The sequence below is a fragment of the Ursus arctos genome, unplaced genomic scaffold (assembly GCF_023065955.2).
Source record: "Ursus arctos isolate Adak ecotype North America unplaced genomic scaffold, UrsArc2.0 scaffold_23, whole genome shotgun sequence".
NCBI classification, from domain to species: domain Eukaryota; kingdom Metazoa; phylum Chordata; class Mammalia; order Carnivora; family Ursidae; genus Ursus; species Ursus arctos.
The window spans coordinates 5260693-5279019 of NW_026622908.1; the positions used below are offsets into that span (position 1 = coordinate 5260693).

The 18327-nt window shown below is 40.7% G+C and overlaps 1 protein-coding gene across 4 annotated transcripts in view; it reads left to right on the forward strand.

The window, feature by feature from the left end:
• The first annotated feature begins 1544 nt into the window (after window positions 1-1544).
• PDE3B (phosphodiesterase 3B) overlaps window positions 1545-18327 on the forward strand; it is a 169684-nt gene continuing 152901 nt past the window's right edge. For 3 of the 4 annotated variants that reach the window (XM_026486773.4, XM_026486774.4, XM_057317543.1), the window contains exon 1: window positions 1547-2885. In XM_026486773.4, the coding sequence (XP_026342558.1) occupies window positions 1902-2885 (984 nt within the window). In that variant the 5' untranslated portion in view covers window positions 1547-1901. Of the gene's footprint in view, window positions 2886-18327 lie in introns of all 4 variants that reach the window. The other variant, XM_026486775.4, reaches the window with a different exon arrangement.

The window sequence follows — 18327 nt, forward strand, 5'->3', positions numbered from 1 at the left end:
CTCAAAATGTATCCACAAAGTTCCTACTTTAATCTTTGGCAGTGATGAGTGCTGTGCATATCATTTAAAAAATGTATTTGTTGAGTTGTGTTGAAATGGTACTTAAAAAAAAACCCCCAAAACACCCCCTTCCATTGTCATGGTGGAAAAAGGACACCATGGCTTTTGATCTTTTAAGGAAAGCATTTGAGTAATCAATTTGAAAACTCTTATTAAATATTTTTTCCTTTGTCCAAGAGACAGAAAAAGAAAGGGAATTCTGGTCCTTTTTTTCATTTGGTCAAATGCTTGTGCTAATTTCTCAGCGATTTCTGCTATGTATGTGAACTATGGCCATATACGAAAATGGGTCTGTTTTAGGTCATGGCTGTGGGCAGAGATTAATTGGTGAAAAATGGGCCTGTTTGTGGGATTTACCACACAGTAAGGTTTCTCATCTCCCTGGAAAAATGTGGAATTAGCTCTTTGAGAAATGCAGGCCTGTCATGAGGTTGAAGGGAGAGTTTTGGTGGAGGGAAACACAGCTCACTCTCTAAGGCAGTTATGATTGGTTAGATTCCAGAGCAGTCCCTTTGGTACAGCGAAGTTCTCACTTTCAAGTCAGTGTTTCCATGTTGCTAGTTTCACCAGTAATTCGCAGATAGCATCTTATTTGGCTCCTTTCGTGGCCAACCGATCCAAACTGGGCAATGGTCTTGGAGAGGACTCCTAATCCCCCCATTCCCCTTCTCTAGAACACGCTGTTACAGTGAAAAAGACTTCAACGTGGAACAACTTTGTGACAACAGATTTTCTATGCTTGTTTAAGGAGACACAGACGTGAACCAGTGGGCATGTATGGTAAGGGTGTGAAGTGGAGGATGGGACCTTAGTTCTTTGCCTGTGAAGACCGTTCTTGAGGAAGACAAGCTCAGTAACATCTACTCGGATGCTCCCGGAGAGCACTCCACGTGCACGCTCCTTCTTAAGTGCCGCCGCACATCTCCCGGGACTGCTGCGTGGCCCAAGAGTCCACGTTGCTGTTGAGGGCAGACCCAGCCACAGAGGTTAGGGAATCCTTTGCCATGCCCAAGGCGGTGGCTGGTCCTTCCCAGTCACAGTTCGGACGGTACAACGGCCCACCCTGAACCGGGATGAGTTAGAGGCGGGTCCCGCTTCCCCCCTCAACTCGGTTTCCCAACTAGGCACTCCCCTTGGGGGCCACAAACGCCCTCTCTCCCCCAAACCCCAGTGGTAACCTGTCGGAGCCTGGCTGTGTGTCTGTGCCGTACCCCCAAAGGGAACCTGCGCGCCTGGGACCCCAGATTGGCGGGCTTGCCCCCTCCACCCGGAGAGGACCCCGCCCGCTTCTGGCGGCTCCGGCCGGTCTCCGGGAAGCCCGGCCGCGCTCTCCCCGGGCCCGGCACGCTCAGCCGGCGGGGTCCGCTGCTCGCGTCCCGGACGGCGGCGGCGGGACGGGGCGCGGGCGCGCGCGCGAGGCGGGCGGGGCGCGCGCCCGGCCGGGGCAGGCACGGGGGAGGAGCGCCCGCCCGCCCGCCGCCGCTCGCGCGCCCAACGGACCAGGCTGGGGCCGGGAGGTAACTGTTGCAGCCCGCGGGAGCTGGGAGGCGACGCCGAGTCTCCAGTCCCGAGAAGTGCCCGAGGGACACGGAGGGGGCGGCCGCGGCGGTCCCGAGAGCAGTCCCTTCCCCCCCTCTCCTCCGCCAGCATGTCGCGGACCCCGCCGCAACTCCGCCCGCGCGGCGGGGACCCCGGGCCGCGGCGGCGGGCGCAACCCTGACGCGCCGCCGAGCAGAGCCGGGGGGCGCCCCGAGCGCGGGGGCGGGGGCTGAGGGAGCGCGAGCGGCCGCCGCGGTCGGAGCGGGGCGTGCGGAGCCCCGCTGCCAGCCCGGGTCCGGGCCATGAGGAGGGACGAGCGAGACGCCAAAGCCATGCGGTGCCCGCAGCCGCCGGACGGGGCCGGCTCGCCCCCCGAGAGTCTGAGGAACGGCTACGTGAAGAGCTGCGTGAGCCCTTTGCGGCAGGACCCTCCGCGCGGCTTCTTCTTCCACCTCTGCCGCTTCTGCAACGTGGAGCTGCTGCTGCCGCCGCCGGCCTCCCCCCAGCAGCCGCGCCGCGGCTCCCCCTCCGCCCGGGCGCGCCTCTCGCTGGGCGCCCTGGCCGCCTTTGTCCTCGCCCTGCTGCTCAGCTCGGGGCCCGGGAGCTGGGCTGTCGGGGCCGCCCGGCTGCGGACCCTGCTGAGCGTGTGCTCGCACAGCCTCAGCCCCCTCTTCAGCATCGCCTGTGCCTTCTTCTTCCTCACCTGCTTCCTGACCCGGAGCAAGCGGGGCCCCGGGCCGGGCCGGAGCGGCGGAGGCTCCTGGTGGCTGCTGGCGCTGCCAGCCTGCTGTTACCTGGGGGACTTCTTGGTGTGGCAGGCGTGGGCTTGGGCTTGGGGGCCCGGAGACGCGGGGGCCCCCGCCACGGCCCCGCTCACGCCCCCGGCGGTGGCGGGCAGGTTGTTCTCGGTACTGAGCTGCGTGGGCTTGCTGACGCTCGCGCACCCGGCGAGGCTCCGGCACAGCATCCTGGTGCTGCTCTTCTCCAGCTTCGTCTGGTGGGTCTCCTTCACCGGCCTCGGGTCGCTGCCCGCAGCCCTCAGGCCGCTGCTCTCCTGCCTGGTCGGGGACGCCGGCTGCCTGCTAGCGCTGGGCTTGGATCACTTCTTTCAGATCAGGGAAGCCCCTCATCACCCTCGCTTGGCCAGTGCCTCCGAGGACAAAGTGCCTGTGATCAGACCCCGCAGGAGGTCCAGCTGCGTGTCGTTCGGAGAAACTTCGGCGGGTTACTCCGGCAGCTGCAAGATGTTGAGGAGACCTTCGTTGCCTTGCATTTCCCGAGAACAGGTATGTTCCCAGAAAGCACGGCTTGGTGAGGAAGGGAGTGCGGTTTCCCAGCTTGAATTAGCGTACTTGAAAGCAGGTTCACTTCCAGGGTGAAAAAAAGTTTTGTTCTGGAAAGAATTCCTAAATGACAGGAGGCTTTTTGAACACGCAGAGGTACCTTTTATCGTGGAATAGAAATGAAAGAGCAGACTGATCATATTGCACTTTTTAAAGACTTTGCTCGCGCGATAGATGAGTTCTCAGGAATGAAGTGAATTGTTTGCGGTTTAATAGATCGGCGACTGCCACTTGGGCATACACTGATGTAGGTCTTTTTGATGCCATTTGTCTGTTGCTGTTATAACGGTGGTGTTTCCCCAACGATAATATACAGGCATTAGACTGAATACATACATATATATATATATAAATTTTAATCAGTGCGGTTTCATACTTGATAATCGAGACGAAGAATTTGAGATCATACAATGAAGAGCGCTGCGCTTTGGAACTGAGGCGCAGTGTAGATGAAAAGATCGTTGGAAATAATTTTAAAGGGTTCTCCCCCCTCCCCCATTTCAGTACTATAGGCCATATTATAATCTTTTACAGACTAACTCATGGTCGTGTGTATTTGTTGCATAATTAGGAGAATGTTGTAACAATTTAACCTTTAAACTTAGTAATGTCTGGAAAGATGCCAAAAGCATTTCAATTTTTTTTTTCCCTGTAGGTTTACATGTTTTTGTTTTTTAAAGGAATTGAAATCATCCTCAGGGAAGAGTTTCTCTTTATGTGGTTTACAGAAATCTTGTTCTACATCACAAGGAATCAGTAAATATAGTCGTTATTCATTGAGCATGTGCTAGGTGCAAAATATTACGTATATTGTCCCAAATGCTCACAAAAACCCTGTATGGTAGATGACAACCTCAATTTAGAGATGAGTAAATTGAGGCTTGTAGAGGCTACCCAACTTCACACATCCAGTAAGTGGCAGTGCGGGGATTTGAACCTAGATCTCTCAGTTTTCAATGCTGTTCTAAGCAACTGAAAGGATGTGTATAGAGGTTTTTAAGTAGGAGAGCGGGAGTCTATACCATTGGTTTTCAGAGTTCTTAATTGGTGATACGTTTTACACTGGTGTATTTGAAACAAAAGTTTCTTGTTCTTGCTGCACCTGGTGCTCTCTTTTCTTAATAATGTTCAAGCTACTACATTGATTTTATGTATAACATAGATCTGTAGTGTTCCAGTGAGACCACACTTTGCTTCTTGAAAAGTGTTCTCAGAGGCCGCTTTTGTGGTCTGTAGTTATTTGGCCAAACGCTAGAAAGAATTGTTCAAATAATGTTACGCCTTTTGTTTTCTTAATTTACAGCCAGTGATACTAGACAATGCTTAGAAAAATGTGTGTCAGGGGAAAAACTGTGTGAGAAGATTTACTGCAGAGCAGGGTAATACCAGCCCTTTTCATAGACTGAATGGCATTTGGTTTGAAGATATGTGAATAGTTTGTATTTTTTAACACCGGAAACGTGTTTTAGCAATCTCATCACATTTATAGGCAAATTTCCTGTACTTAACAGTATTACACTTTAATGTATTTTAATTGTAACCTGTTGGCATAGTCAATTATGGCTGTTCTCTTGTAAATCGAAAATTCCTGGTCTTAATCCTAGTCTGGTGCTCTTTCCACAACAGCAACCTTTTCAACCTTCTGCTAGGTACAGTGTTGTTATTGCTAGGTTGCTTCATTTATTATTTGTATTAGAGGAAAATACAATTTCACTTTCTAAAAGGGCATATTTTCTTATTTCAGAAAACTTTTTCACATTCCACAATGAATAGGAACATTTTTGGGGTCTTACATATGATGTTAGTCCAAGGGTTTAGACATGGTTGTTTAACATGCAGTGTCATAAAATAATACTGTTTTGGCATTACTAGAAATTACTAGGTATTTTTAACTTAGCAGAGATTGTAATAATACACATTTTTACTTATGCTAAGTTCCCGAAGTATAACAGTGGGTCTGTGGTTTTGTTTTCATATTGTTTATGCTAAAGAAATTAAGGGGAAATCAGTACTTTTATGGAAGTGAAAGATAAGAGATTTTCTAATTTTCAAAGTGCTGGACTTCGTATATATGACAATTGTAAAGCCACCTTTTTGTTTCAAAAAGTGAAGGAAGACAAAAAAGATTTTGGGTAGAACCTGATACAGGGGGAAATGTCCTGAATTCATCGGCAGAGGGTCAAGGGTAAAGTCTTGGCTCTGCTGTGTAATCTTGGAAGAGTGAGTGAGTGAGTTTTTCTGATCGCAGGATCCTTTCAAGGTAGGGGATCCCAGTACATTAATTCTATAATAACTTTCAATTCTAGAATCCATTTCTTTTAGTAAGTTATAAATAAAAATGTAACTAAAACATCACAGGTTAGTAGTTCTTGAAGTTTTAAATGTTGAATGTTAATACTGCTAAGCTATATTTTTTAATTGGAAAAGATGAACAAATACTCTATTTTTTGAACAGAGAACTTCTAAAAAGTGTAAGTAGATTCATTTTTGGATTGATAGCAAAATGATTATACTTTCATTTCCTTAAGAACTTAAATGTTTTCATGCACATCTTTGAAAAACAATTGAAAACCCATATTAACATAAACGTTTTTAATTGTGTCAGAGTAGATTTAAAATAATTTTTAAGTTTTGGGATGTTAGGTACGATGTTGGAAACCCAGGGCATATATTTGTAAGACACTTTATTTTCATAATTAGATTAGTAGCATTTGTTGTAAATGCTGTGTCTGTGTCAGTTCTTAGTGAAGGGTTTTTGTTGTTATTCGCAAAGCATTTAGAGATTTAAAGTTTAAATCTAGTTACTGCTGGTGGATTAATGGAAAGAAGCACTAAGTTTGTAGTGCATTTGCTAGCAGTCAGCTGAAACTAATAGGAAGCTAAAGGAAAAAAAAAATCAGTTGTCTACATAGAAGCAGTGACCAGAATTTAACAAACTAAATATGTGTGCCATTTTACTTGTGTATTCTGCAAAGTAGTTTTCAGCTTTTCAACCAGATTCTTTGGTGTGTGATAGACTAGGTAAGTACGAGGTTTTAAAAGGTGTAAGTTAGTGTGTGAGAAATTTTTCTATACCTAAAATGCTAAGTGCTTTCTGAATGGTTGGGTAAATATTTAAAAATTGTGTGACCTTAGAGCCCATAAATATTATTTAAAGTGTTAATTTTATTTGAAAAAGTTACTGTATGAAGGCTTTTAAAAAAGATTTTAAAGTTTAAGTGATTATTTACCCCCTTTAAGGAATTTGCAAGGCAAACCCCACTATTAATTTCTTTAGTAATACTTTAGTGTTTGTGTGTTTATTTTATGTTTTTAATGAGTGAGTGTTTTATTCTAATTTCATGTTAATGTTTTGGTAGAAAAATATCAACCTACGTCATTATTTTATGCTCTATTTTGTAAATATTGTATGTACTCTGCCACCCACGTTATCTTTCAAAAACACAGATTTAATCAAATCACTCACTCTTAAAAATCTCTTAGGCTTTTCATTGTTCACAGGATAAAGTTCATGCTCTTGACCCTTGCTTGCAAAGTCCTTTACAACTGCTTTTAGCCTTTTGCTTGTTTTGTTTTTAGAAAAGCCATCTGGGATTTACAGAGTACCCCTTCCTCACACCCATCCTTGGTCTGGCTGCTTGAGGACTGCTCATTGTTACTGACTTTTAGATATTTTCCTCTTGCTTCTACCATTCACACTGGTTGGAATCTCCTTTAAGGAAATCTTATTTAAGATTAAGAATCTTTAGAAAGTACAGTGATCCTCAAATCAATGTGTATGCTGAGGACGAAGCTCCATTATAATAAAGTTGGCTATATTTAAAAATAAAAGGTTAGAAAAAGAAGGTGACAAATCACGTAAAGCAGTGATGATGTGAGATAGAATATTTTCATTATATCATATGCAATAATAACATCTCCATAGTTTATGTTTTCCCATATGGTGAAAGGTAAGTAGGGTCAACCATGAGTAAGATCGTATAAGGTTTGTTTTCAGTGTCCTCTGACTTTTTATCCTCCTCAGAGGGAGCTAAGAACTGACACAGAGGGAGGCCTATTTTAGTCTCTTTCCGTTTTCCGGTTCAGTTACCATGTCAGCCCATTTCCCTAGCACATTCTCCCATTTTCCTATACCCCATCCCAATCAAGAACAAACTATACTTGCTAAAAATTTCCAGTTTATTTCAACATAAATATATTCAAAATAGCTCTAGAAGAGATTTAGAATTTATGTAATTGAAATGTCATTTTATAGAAAGAAAAGTAATTCAACTCCAGAGAGACGATATCGTGTCTAGGTTATGCTGTGACATCCTGGGACACAGGGCCTAGAGCCCAGGTCTTGACTCCTGGTCCCTCCGTATTTGCCATAAAGAGCATATGCGCCTGCAGTCATAGTTTTCCAAGGCTGTTTGATTTTGCCAGTTATCTCCAATTATGTGATAAATGATATTCTTGGTAAAAAGAGGTGGTGGGGGTGGAGAGTGACGGGAGAGAGAAAGGAAAGATAGGAGAGGCTCTTGATCACGTGGTTCGTAATCACCTTGAAGACACATGGGTACCTGATGTGACAAGTCAGGGGTGACTCGTCAGGATGCAGCTGGTCTCAAACTCCACTGCCTTCAGAGGCCAGCTACATAGCACATTTATGTTACATGTTGGGGAAGGAGGGGAGGGTAAGAAGAATGGAAGTGAACTGACTATCGCCTGCTTTGCCTAAGGGCTTTCAATCTGAACAAAACAAACTGAACAACTGTGTTAGCCAAGCAAAACTTGAGAAGAGCTGAGTTCTGAGTCATTTCTGACAGTTTATGACATTGTTCACCTTATTATATACAAGTTAATGTATGTTTATTTAAGTGATTGTTAGAAGCTTGTTCCTAGAACTTGGGGCAGAGGAATGTATTTCCCGCTGTCTTTTTCTTTTACAACCCAGAACTTTCCCTTCACTAGCGCTACCTAGCAGGTATCTTATAAGATAAAGATATTCTTTATCCCTCCTCTGTCAGTGAGAGTACATTGTTTGACTACTTCTTCCTTCAGTTTCATACCACTTGCATTCATTGTATTTTACATTTATTTAGTTAACGTTTAAATTTGTAAATGAGAGATGCCATACATGAAAGACTATATAGTTGTATATTTTTATACAGTTTAAGGAAGAAAGTAAAACTAAAGCCATGTACTCACCACTCATTTTCTTTGAAGTTCCCTGTGCATCTCCTTCCTGAGCCAGAGTCGACACGTCTATCCTGCTTTCTTTTTTTTTTTTTTGCTATTCATTCCCTTGCTTATCTTTATAATTATAATCCTCATGAATGTATTCCTAAGTAAATAATGTGTTGTTAGTGTTGCCTACGTCTGAACTTGAAGTAAATAGAATCATGCTATATGAATTCTTCCATAACCTGTTTTTCTGATGTCTTCTGAGATTCATCCATGTTGATTTGGATAGTTGTAGTTAATTTTTCAGGGCTATATAGTATTTCAGTATATGGCCATAGTAAGATTTATCCATTCCACCGTTCATGGACCCTTGGGTGGGTTTCAGTTTTTATGTACAATGCTGCTGTGAAAATTCTTGTAAACGTCTCCTGGCGCATGTGTGCATCCGGAAGTACAATTGCTGAGTTGCAAGGTACATTTGTGTTCAACTTTACTAGGCAGAATAATGGCACCACAAAGATGTCCCTGTTCCAATCCCTGGAATTTATGAATTTGTTGCTTTTCATGGCAAAGGGGACTTTGCAGATGAGATTAAGTTAAGGGCCTTGAGATGGGGAGATCAACCAGGATTATCTGAGTGGATTCAGTGTAATTGCAAAGGCCCTTGAAAAGTGGAAGAGGGAGACAGAGGAGGTCACAGAAAGAGATGTGACAGTGGCATTACGGTTAGAGTAACACAGTGTGAGGAAGACCCAGTTCACCTTTGGCTTTGAAATGCGAGAAGGCGGTATTGGAGCCAAGGAAAACAGGCACCGTCTTGAAGCTGGGAAAAGACAAGGAAAGGGATTTTTCCCTAGAGCTCCCAGAAAGTCATGCAGCCTTGCCAATACCTTGATTTTAGCTTGGTCAGAGCAGCCTGACCCATAGAACTGTAAGGTAAATTTGCGTTGTTTTACACCACTGAGTATTTAGTTATTTATTAAAGGAACGTATTCATTTGCATTAACTGCTGTAACAGTTTGCATGGGTCGCTGTAACAGAGTACCACAAACTGGGCGGCTTAAACCACAGAGATCCACTGTCTCTGTTCTGGAGCCTAGAAGTCCAAGATCAGGGTGTCCCCAGGCAGGGTTGGTTCCTTCACAAGGGCTTTGAGGGAAAAGCTGTTCCGTGCCTGTCCCCCAGCTCCTAGTGGTTTGCTGGCAATCTTAGGCATTTTTTTGGATTGTAGATGCATCACCCCTATCTTTGCCTTCGCCTTCACATAGTTTTCCCTCTGTGCCTGTCTTTGTGTCCCAATTTCCCCTTTTTGTAAGGGCCCCGGTCATAAAGGATTAGGGCCCAAGCTAATGACCTCATTTTAATTTAATTACTTCTGTGAAGACCTTATTTCCGGATAAAGTAACCTTCTGAGATACTGAAGGTTAGGATTTCAACATCTTTTTGGGGGGAAACACAATTCAGCCCATACAAGTGGCAGTAGAAAACTAAGACACTCTGGCAATCTGAACTGTTTTTCAAAATAGTTATACCATTAATACTTTTGCTAGCAGTGAGTAAGAATGCCATCAAACCAGATGATTCCTATGTACTGGCTTTAACTTTTGTTAGTCTAGGGGGTGTGAAATGGTATTTCTTTGTGATTTTTTAAAAAATAATTTATTTATTTGACAGAGAGGGACACAGCGAGAGAGGGAACACAAGCAGGGGGAGTGGGAGAGAAAGAAGCAGGCTTCCAGCTGAGCGGGGAGCCTGACGCAGGGCTCTATCCCAGGACCCTGGGATCATGACCTGAGCCAAAGGCAGACGCTTAACGACTGAGCCACCCAGGCACCCCTGGACTACATTTCTTATTCAGGGATTACCTGTTTATATCTTTTGCTCTTTTAAAAATTGGGTGGTTCATTTTTTCCTGAATAAATCATGAGTTCTTTATGTATTCTGGACATTAATCCTTTATTGATTATTTGAGTTGCCAGTATTTCTTTCAGCTTTTATGGTGTCTTTTGATAACTGAAGTTCTTAGTTTTAATGCTGTCAGATTTGCCAGTCTTTTCCTCTAATGGTAAGACTCTGTATCTTTTTTTTTTTTTTTTTAAAGATTTTATTTATTTATTCGACAGAGAGAGACAGCTAGCGAGAGAGGGAACACAGCAGGGGGAGTGGGAGAGGAAGAAGCAGGCTCATAGCGGAGGAGCCTGATGTGGGACTCGATCCCGGTACGCCAGGATCACGCCCTGAGCCGAAGGCAGACGCTTTAACGACTGCGCTACCCAGGCGCCCCATGTATCTTGTTTATAAAAAAACCCTTCCCTGTTGGAAGTCATAAAATAGACTTCTATATCGTCTTTTTAAAGTTTTCAAGTTCTGCCTTTCAAAATGTTTTTACCCACCTAAAATTAATTTATATGTGTGATGTGATACAGAGATCCAATCTCATTTTTTATCCAGTGAATATTCATTTATGTCAACACAATTTATTGAAGAATTTATTCTCCATTTATCAGCAGTGCTACCTCTGCATATATCAAGATTCAATGTATGTATGAATCTGTATCTGGGCTCTTTATTAGGTTTCTTCTTATTTTTAAAATACATTTTTAAAGACTTATTTATTTATTTGACACAGAGAGAGAGAGGGAGGGAGAGAGCAAGCACAAGCAGGGGTAGCGGCAGGCGGAGGAGCAGGAGCCCGATGTGGGGCTCAATCCCAGGACCCTGGGATCATGACCTGAGCCTAAGGCAGATGCTTAACCACCTGAGCCACCCAGGTGCCACTCTCTTAGGTTTCATTGGTTAGTTTATGCACCCTGTGTTGATAACACACGTCTTAATTATAATAGCTTTATAATAAAACAATATACGGTAAATCCCCTTGAATAGTTATTCTTCTTCAAGAGTAGGTTGGATTTTTTTTTGGACTTTGCTTTTCAATATAAATTTTAGAATAAGTCTGTCAAGTTTCACAAAAAATCCTGTTGGGATTTTGATCAGCATTGAATTAAATCTTTTGGACAGTTTAGAAAATAATTTGTTTCTGATTGAAATTTTTAAGTTGTATTTTTTCTAGGAATTTATTTAATGTAACTTTTCAAATTTTCTTGGTTCATAATATCTTTTTATTATCTGTTTGTTCAGCATCTGCATTTATGTCCTCTTTTTAATTTCCAATATCCTTTGTCTCTTTTTTCTTTGTTTCTTACTCAGCCTTGCTAGAAGTTTATTTGCTTTTTAATCTTTTTAAAAAATCAGCTCTTTGGATTGGCACTTATTTTCTATTTTATTTATATCAGCTCTTTTGTTATTTTCTTTGAGTTTCTTTTTTTTTATTATTTTTTTATTTTTTAAAGATTTTATTTATTTATTCGACAGAGATAGAGACAGCCAGCGAGAGAGGGAACACAAGCAGGGGGAGTGGGAGAGGAAGAAGCAGGCTCCCAGCGGAGGAGCCTGATGTGGGGCTCGATCCCATAACGCTGGGATCATGCCCTGAGACGAAGGCAGAGGCTTAACCGCTCTGCCACCCAGGCGCCCCTGAGTTTCTTTTTTTAAAGATTTATTTATTTCAGAGAGAGAGTGTGCATGTGGGCGTTCACGAGCGGCAGGGAGGGGCAGAGGGAGAGAGAGAATCTCAAGCAGACTCCCCCACTGAGCGAGGAGCTTGGAGCAGGTCTTGATCCTACCACCCTGAAATCATGACCTGAGCCAGAATCAAGAGTCAGATGCTTAACCGACTGAGCCACCCTGGTGCTCCTTCTTGTTCTCTTTCTAACTTTGTAACTGGGATGCCAAGCTCATCAATTTTTAGCTTTTTTACTGTATGCATTGAAATTATACATTTTTCTGTGAATTTTGCTTTAGTTGAATCTCACAAGTTTTGATGTGTAGTATTGTTATGGTTCTGCCCTAAGCATTTTCTGATTTTCTTTTTGATTTCCCTTTGACTAACAAGTTGTTTAGAAATAATAAAAACTTTTAATCATGCAGGTTTTCTAGTTGTTTTGTTGTTGTTTTCTTTTTTTTTTTTTTAAAGATTTTATTTATGTGACAGAGAGACAGCCAGCGAGAGACGGAACGCAGCAGGGGGAGTGGGAGAGGAAGAAGCAGGCTCCCAGCGGAGGAGCCCAATGTGGGGCTCGATCCCAGAACGCTGGGATTAAGCCCTGAGCCGAAGGCAGACGCTTTAATGACTACGCTACCCAGGCGCCCCTGTTGTTGTTTTCTGATTTAATTGCCTTGTGGGCAAAGAATGTGGCCTAAAATATGATCAGTTTTCATGAATGTTCTGTGTGCTTGAAAATAATATATCTTTTTCAACTTTTAGGTGCAATGTTTGTGAGCTATCTGGTAGGTAAAAGTTGTAAAATGTTCTTGTCATATTTTTCTGTGCCCTTACTGACTTTCTTTTTATCTTCTTGACCCATCAGTAGCTGGAGAGAATATTAAAAATCTCATTCTACTGGTGGATTTGTCAGTTTCCCCGTCATAGTTTGCAATTCGCTTCTCATGTTCTTGAGTACATAGATGGAGGATAAAACTTTTCAAATTGGATAGAATTGCTTATCAAAGGAACAACAAAAAGGATACATGAGAGAAAGCACATTTCAAATGTCTAAAGAGTTAATGTAGGAAAGTAATGAAAAACTAATTTGATCAGAGTTAGCATATATTTGCAAATTGCCTATTTTATGTGCCAGGCTCTGGAGATACTAAGATGATAAGCCAGGGTCTGTATTGCAAGGAGATCAAACTCTAATGGAGAGAAAAAGTAAATAAGTAATTACAATTCGTGTGGTAAGTGATACAGCAGAGGTATAAACAAGGTACCATGGGAACATTATGGAAGGAACAACTAACCCTTTGTTAGGGTTAGAAAGCCTTCAAAAAGTAATTAACAATTGACATTTAATCTTCAAAGAAAGTTTCATCTTGATACGAAACAAGTAAAAAATGAATTAAAAAATTTCACTTCTCTGACTTTAAAAATAATTCTTTAAAGTTTATTCCGGCTTAATTTCTACCCTATTCTAAATATATATAGAGGTTAATACTTCTTGTCAACTAAGAGACTGAAAGGTCACAGAAAACATACTCAGCCAAATCAGGCAAACTGCTCACTTTCAGCCATCAATCAATGCTGATAACTATAAAAGATGTTTAAGTTCTCTACCAGAAATGTCAATATCAGTAGTAAAAATAGGCAATTAAGCATTGTAACCCAGGATCAGAAAAGAGGGATTATCAGAAGATACAATTACCAAGTGCTTACTAGGGTGCTAGTTTTAACAACCCTGTGAGTAAGTATTGGGATCCCGTTTTGCATCTGGACACTAAAGCAGAAAGGTGAATTAACTAGCCCCAAATCGCTTAGCTAGTACATAGAAAATACCATAATATGCTAAGTGTCATTTCCATTTTAAGCAAATCCCTAAGAACTCTCCCACTGAAATAACTACAGATTAAAGGTTGTATAGAATACTTTTTGAAAGGAATCCCTGAGTAAGAAAATCACAGATCCCAAAAAAGAAGTGAAAGTAGTGTAGGGTAGGAAACATTTCCCTCCTTCTAGGTTCTTTGGCTGGTCTAATAATTAAATTGACATAAACAGATTAACAGGAGAAAAACAAATTTAATTTTGTGTATATTGGAGCCTCATAAAAACATGAAACTCAAAGAAGTGACCACAGCAGGAATCCTTTATACCTTTTAGACAGGGAAACAATAAATTTATGAAGAATTGACAAGACAAAGGCGTTTGGGCTTGGTGCAGTAAGTTGGTAAAGTTAGGTTTGTTTATACAGCTTTCTTGGCTCTAATTTCCCTATCTCTGGTGATAAGGATGCATTCTACCCTCCTAGCAGAGGGAGAGGCACCTTTCACACTAGAGATTTATCTCCGGCTGTTGGAGGTGGGGGAGATAAAAAGGAGGGTTAGAGTGTCCTTTTTGCACCAGCTGTTTCTCAAGTACCTTTATTTTTATTTATTTTTAAATTTTTATTTTTTATTGAAGTATAGTTGCCATACTGTATTATATTAGTTTCAGGTGAATAACATAGTGGTTTGACAATTATATACATTATGAAATGCTCACTATGATGAGTGTAGTTTGCATCTATCACCAAAGTTACTGTAGTATTATTGACTGTATTTCCTATGCTATTCAGGTATGTTTAATTCATAATAATCAGGATGTCAGCATATTTGGGGAGAGCATATTCTGCTCTCCTTCAGTAGGAATTCTGAGAGGGAAGCGGACAGTAAAACCAGTTTTCACTGGACAAGTTTCTGACCATCCTTAGAGACTTTGAACATTTGCTTCTGTTAGATATGGCTAGGCTCAAGAGATAAAATCTAGAGTCTGTCCAAAGCCAGGAATCTAATAAGAAACCTCTGCATAAAAGCAGAGATTCCAAAGTGCTCCTCCCCCAGTGAAAGGGTAAATGAGAAATAAATATGGCCATGGATATGGGATGCTTATCTTGACCTTGGCACAAGGGAGTTGAGGAGGAATAAAATATAGTAATGTGTAATAACAAGAGGCCCTCACATAATTTTGTTTTTTTTAAAGATTTTATTTATTTATTTGACGGGATAGAGACAGCCAGCGAGAGAGGGAACACAAGCAGGGGGAGTGGGAGAGGAAGAAGCAGGCTCACAGCAGAGGAGCCTGATGTGGGGCTCGATCCCGTAATGCCAGGATCACGCCCTGAGCCGAAGGCAGACGCTTAACCGCTGTGCCACCCAGGCGCCCCAATTTTTTTTTTTTTTTAATGTAAGCTCTATGCCCAACGTGGGGCTTGAATTCATGACCTTATGAGTAATAGTTGCATGTTTAACCAACTGAACAGCCAGGTACCCCTGCCCCCCATGCCCCGTTTTGTTTGTTTTTTTTTTTTTAATTGAAGTATAGTTTGACACACATTGTTACATTAGTTTCAGTGATTGGATAACTCTGTTGTGCAATGCTCACCAGAAGTGTAGCTGTCATTTGTCACTATAATAATACTACTGACCATATTCCCTGTGCTGTACCTTTCATCCCTAAGACTTATTCATTCCATAACCAGAAGCTTGTGTACCTTTCAGTCCCTTTCACCTGTTTTGCCTATCCCATTACCCCCTGCTCTGGCAACCAGCAGTTCTCTGTATTTATGGGTCTCTTTCTTCTTTTTTTGTTTCTTCATTTGTTCTTTGGATTACACATGTAAGTGAAATTAAATGTTATTTGTCTTTCTCTAACTTATTTCACTTAGTATAATACCTTCGAGGTCCAACCATGTTGTCATCCTTTTTTATGGCTGAGTAATATTCCATTGTATATATGTACCACATTTTCTTTATCCGTTCATCTGTCAGTGGTTGCTTCCATATCTTGACTGTTGTAAATAATGCTGCAACAAACATAGGGGTGCATATATCTTTTTTTTCTTTTAATATCTTTTCAAATTCGTGTTTTTTGTTTTCTTTTTTCTTTTTTTTTTACTTCTGTGTATTATCTTTTTAAAATTAATTTATTTATTTTTTATTTTAATGATTTTTTTATTATATTATGTTAATCACCATACAGTACATCCCCGGTTTCCGATGTATGTTTTGTTTTCTTTGGGTAAATACCCAGTAGTGGAATTACTGGGTCTTATGGTATTTCTATTTTTAATCTTTTGAGGAACCTCCATAGTGTTTTCCACAGTGGCTGTACCAGTTTATATTCCAATCAGCAGTGTATGAGGGTTCCTTTTCTCCCACATTTTCATCAACACTTGTTATTCCTTGTCTTTAAAAAAAATAGTTATTTATTTGACAGAGAGAGAGACAGAGCATAAGCAGGGGGAGTGGCAGGCAGAGGGAGAGGGAGAAGCAGGCTCCCCACTGAGCAGGGAGCCAGATATGGAGCTTGATCCCAGGACCCTGGGATCATGACCTGAGCTGAAGGCAGACGCTTAACTGACTGAGCCACCCAGGTGCCCCTCTTATCTTTTTGATACTAGCCATTCTGGCAGATGTTAGGTGGTATTTCCTTGTGGTTTTGATTTGCATTTCCCTGATGAGTAGAAATGCTGAGTATCTTTTCATGTCTTTTGGCCATCTGTATGTCTTCCTTGGAAAAATGTCTATTCAAGTTGCCTGCTCATTTTTAAATCAGATGATTTGTGTTTTTAGTGTTGCGTTTTATAAATTCTTTACATATTTTGAATATTAACCCCTTATTAGATATATCATTTGTGAATATCTTCTCCCATTCTGTAGGTTGCCTTTTAGTTCTGTTAATTGTTTCTTTGCTGTGCAAAAGCTTTTTATTTTGGTGTAGTCTCAATAGTTTATTTTTACTTTTGTTTCCCTTGCTTGAAGGGACGTACCTAGAAAAATGTTGCTGAAGCTGCTGTCAAAGAGATTGCTGTCTATATTTTCTTATAGAAGTTTTACAGTTTCAGGTCTCATATTTAGGTCTTTAATCCATTTTGAGTTTATTTTTGTATATGATATAAGAAAGTGGTTCAATTTCATTCTTCTGCATGTTGCTGTCCAGTTTTCTCAGCAACATTTAGTGAAGAGACTGTCTTGCCTTCTGTGTTGTAGATTAATTGACCATTTTAAGTGGATTTACTTCTGGGCTGTCTATTCTGTTCCATTGTTCTATGTGTCTCTTTTTGTGCCAGTTCTGTACTGATTGGATTATTACATCATTGTAATATATCTTAAAATTTGGGATTGTGATGCCTGAAGCTTTGTTTCTCTTTTTCAAGATTGCTTTGGCTATTGGGGATCTTTTGTGGTTCCATACAAATTTTAGGATTATTTGTTCTAGTTCTGTGAAAAATGCTATTGATATTTTGATAGGGATTGCATTGAATCTGTAGGTTGCTTTGGGCAGGACATTTTAACAGTATTAAGGCTTCTAGTCCATGAACACAGAATATCTTTCCATTTGTTTCATCTTTAATTTCTTTCATCAGTGTTTTATAGTTTTCGGAGAACTGATCTTTCAGTTTTTCGATTAAATTTATTCCTAGGTATTATATTCTTTTTGGTGCGGTTGTAAATGGAATTGTTTTCTCTTTCTGCTACTTCATTATTGTATGGAAACATTACAGGTCTCTGTATATTAAGTTTGTATCCTGCAACTTTATTGAATTCATTTATCTTAATATTTTTTTTGGTGGAGTCTTTAGGGTTTTCTATGTTTAGTATCATCATCTGCAAATAGTGACAGTTTTATTTTTTCGTTATGCATTTGGATGCCATTAATTAATTAATTAATGATCTGATTGCTGTGGCTAGGACTTCCCATATGTGTTGAATAAAAGTGACTAGAGTGGGTATTCTTGTCATACAGGGAAAGCTGTCTTTTACCCTTGAGTGTAACATTATCTGTGGGTTTTTCATATGTGACCTTTTCTATGTATATTCCCTCTAAACTGACTTCATTGAGCATTTTTGTCATGAATGGATGTTGAATTTTGTCAAATGCTTTTTTTGTATCTATTGAGATCTTATGATTTTTATCCTTCATTTTGTTAATATGATTTATCACATTGAATGATTCGTGGATATTGAACCATCTTTGTTTCGCTGGAATAAATCCCACTTGATCATGGTGAATGATCCTTTTAATGTATTGTCGAATGCAGTTTGCTGTATTTTGTTGAGGTGTATTTATGTTCATCAGGAGTATTGATCTGTAGCCTTTTGTTGTTTTGTTTTGTTTTTGTAGTGTCTTTGGTTTTGGTGTCAGGGTAATGCTGGCCTTGCAGAATGAATTTGGAAGCTTCCTTTTTCTTCTATTTTTGGAATAGTTTGAAGAGAATAAGTATTAACTCTCTTTTAAATATTTGGTAGAATTCTCCTGTGAATCCAGCTGGTCCTGGATTTTTGTTTGTTGGGAGTTTTTTGATTACTGATTCAATTTCATTACTAGTAATCGGTCTGTTCAGATTTTCTATTTCTTCCTGATACAGTGTTGGAGGATTGTATGTTTCTTTTATTTTTTATTAAAATTTTTTTTAAGTTTTTATTTAAATTCTAGCTAGTTAACATATAGGGTAATACTGGTTTCAGGAGTTGTATATTTATTTTCTTTCCCTTTTTTGTGGTAAAATACGCATAACCTAAAATTTACAATTGTAAGCATTTTTATGTGTACATTTTAGTGCCATTAAGTACGTTCTCATTGTTGTGCAACCATCACTACCGTCCATGTCTAAAACTTTTTTACCTTTCT